General features: G+C 42.7%; 1 protein-coding gene across 3 annotated transcripts in view; it reads right to left on the bottom strand.

Annotated features, from left to right (window-relative positions):
• mbd2 (methyl-CpG binding domain protein 2) overlaps window positions 1–2,274 on the bottom strand; it is a gene marked incomplete at its 5' end in the record, with an annotated part of 65,933 nt that overhangs the window by 24,140 nt on the left and 39,519 nt on the right. For 2 of the 3 annotated variants that reach the window (XM_032539497.1, XM_032539499.1), the window contains 1 exon segment: window positions 1,733–1,860. In XM_032539497.1, the coding sequence (XP_032395388.1) occupies window positions 1,743–1,860 (118 nt within the window). In that variant the 3' untranslated portion in view covers window positions 1,733–1,742. 3 annotated transcript variants of the gene reach the window in all.

Here is a 2,274-nt window from a genome sequence, read left to right as displayed (position 1 = left end):
GTAAAACCAATTATTAAACCAGCTCCGTTTTTTTTTATAAAGTGGCAAAAGCATGGAAAAAGTGAGAAATAAATCAGAAAAAGCCACAAAAACATTGGATAAGCACAAAAAAAATATTCATTTTCAATTTTGACCTGGAAGGGCAAGGTCAGGGTTAACGGGAAGACAACACAAGGGTTAAGACTAAACTTAGAGAGAGTTGGACCTGGGCCCGCTGCGTGGAGGAGTAAACCTCTAGATATAGATATATATATATATCTATATATATATAGATATATATATATAGTGCTGTATATGGGCGCCCGCTCTACCAACTGAGCCATCTGGGCGCCCAATACCCAGCCCTATTAATCCATATTTAATATTTGTTAGTGGCGGCCTTAATTTCCATGATTTCTTTTTTTTTTTAACATTCCTGTTCCCCAGAAGATGAATATAGCGTTATTTTATGGTCCCATGACCTTTCCTGTATTACCAACCTCAGGACAAACTGCACTCTGCACTCTCAGCAAAATCTGGATTCAGACGGAGCCAGGCTGCTAGATGACACTTTTTTCTTAAACTCTTATCTTAAACTCTGCCGTATAACTTATTTACACTTTCTTGTAAATACACTGTACAGTCTCTGCTGGTCTAGACTGCTGCTCTGTTGACACGGCAACCCTGACCTAGCTAAACAGCTAGGGAAATGGTGATGGATGGACGTGTGGAGTTGTGAGTTGGTTTTTTTAATTTGATTTTATTTACAGGCTCTGCAGAGTGAAATATAACCAATAACCAAAACAAACTGGAATATAACACACGCACACATGCAAACACCATTAACCAATAACGCACACTCTAACAACAAGCCAACAGCCCATCAATCACTCACACATACAGACACACACACACACGCGGAAAAGTCGGCTAGTCCGCTGCATGGCTGAGTTTCAATCAGACGCCGAGAATCCCATCAGCATTCACAACAAGTCTCTCACACACACACACACACACGCGCACAGACAGACACACACACACACACACACACACGCAGACAGGGTTTCTGACTGGCAGCAGGCTGGTTCTGATTCGGCAGTGTTCACAACATTTAAAGCTGCGATCTGTAACTCGCCTCGCCTTTAAAACGGCAGCACATAGTCATTAGTCTCTTCCACACACGGATACTGTAATGGAGCCCGATGAAGGTCTGCCGTTATGCCGGCTTTGTTTATTCACACGGAACCAAGCAAAGTGTGTGATTTCACATAGCATGCCGGGAGCAACAGAGGCGCAACGTGTAACACAACAGCGTTGGTGTCTAGTGTGTGTTTGTGAGCCAGTCAGCTCTACTATATACAGTATATAGATTTATTTTTTTAAGACTATTTTTTGGGGCTTTTAATGGACATGACAGCTAGGTGAGAAAGGGAGGAGAGGGAGGGAAGACATGCAGGAAATCGTCACATGTCAGACTCCAACTCTGGACCTCTGCTACATTAGCACCTAGGCGAGCATATGATTATCTAAAATCTCCATACATTTTTGTGAAAGCACGATAGTCAACCCTACAACATCGCCGCAATATTGACATTGATGTGTTTGGTCAAAAGTATCGTGGTATTTCCCCATATAGCCCAGCACGGTGCTGTGGTTCTAACTATGAAACTAAACACATGATTTTTCAGATTGTTTATCTTTCTGCTGCTTATTTTAGACATGAATTTATGATGACACCGTTCATCTACCTCACCCGTGTGTCTTCAGGCCGTCTTCCCCTGTAACAGCTCTCTGGTGTTTTCGGCGGCCCGCGCCAAACCGTCAGCCATCAGCGCCTCCTCCAGACTTCTCCTGGCCTGGTACACTTTCAACTCCTGCTCCCTGCACACACACAGAGGTGGGAGAGGATGTCTTATTATGGGTCCTATTCATGCAACTCAAATTTCCAATCTTCATGAACGCAACACCATTGAACAGAAAACTTAAATAACACAAACTACAACAACTAAACTCCAGAAGACGGTGGTACCAAAGGAAAGGGAATGGTGTCATTTAAAGGTCCCATGACATGGTGCTCTTTGAATGCTTTTATATAGACTTTAGTGGTCCCCCAATACTGTATCTGGAGTCTCTTTTATATAGACCTTAGTGGTCCCCTAATACTGTATCTTCTCCTTGAAGTCTCTATATATGACCTTAGTGGTCCCTAGTAGTGTATCTGAAGTCTCTTTTTATATAGACCTTAGTGGTCCCGTAATACTGTATTGCGTCCTCTGTTATTTAATATAGACCCCC

Source organism: Etheostoma spectabile, chromosome 16 (genome assembly GCF_008692095.1).
Source record: "Etheostoma spectabile isolate EspeVRDwgs_2016 chromosome 16, UIUC_Espe_1.0, whole genome shotgun sequence".
NCBI classification, from domain to species: Eukaryota; Metazoa; Chordata; class Actinopteri; order Perciformes; family Percidae; genus Etheostoma; species Etheostoma spectabile.
The sequence above is the reverse complement of the archived record's forward strand: the minus strand, read 5'-3'. Positions and strand labels throughout refer to the sequence as shown.